Raw genomic sequence first — 257 nt, forward strand, 5'->3', positions numbered from 1 at the left:
CCTGTGACTCCTCCCCCTGTATACCTCACCCCTCTGTCATTCCTCTTCTGTGTGGCCCCTCCCCTTGAATATCTTGTCCCTCCCCTTTGTGTGTGTGGCTCCTCCCCCTGTGTAGCTCATAAATGTATCTATTGGATCTTCATTTACTTTCACGCAGATACTTTCCAACTGCTCAGAACGGTCTGGATGAGAATTATTGCCGGAACCCAGACAAGGATGCGGAGGGCCCGTGGTGCTACACCACCGACAAGAACGTG

The 257-nt window shown here is 52.1% G+C and overlaps 1 protein-coding gene across 1 annotated transcript in view; it reads left to right on the forward strand.

Moving 5' to 3' along the window:
* MST1 (macrophage stimulating 1) overlaps positions 1 to 257 on the forward strand; it is a 24584-nt gene that overhangs the window by 15185 nt on the left and 9142 nt on the right. Inside the window, exon 6 of the mRNA XM_018575059.1 lies at positions 158 to 256. Coding sequence (XP_018430561.1) covers positions 158 to 256 — 99 coding nt within the window. The remainder of the gene's footprint in view (positions 1 to 157; position 257) is intronic.

Source organism: Nanorana parkeri, unplaced genomic scaffold, assembly GCF_000935625.1.
Source record: "Nanorana parkeri isolate BGI_ZX_2015 unplaced genomic scaffold, ASM93562v1 scaffold3505, whole genome shotgun sequence".
In the NCBI taxonomy this organism is placed as follows: domain Eukaryota; kingdom Metazoa; phylum Chordata; class Amphibia; order Anura; family Dicroglossidae; genus Nanorana; species Nanorana parkeri.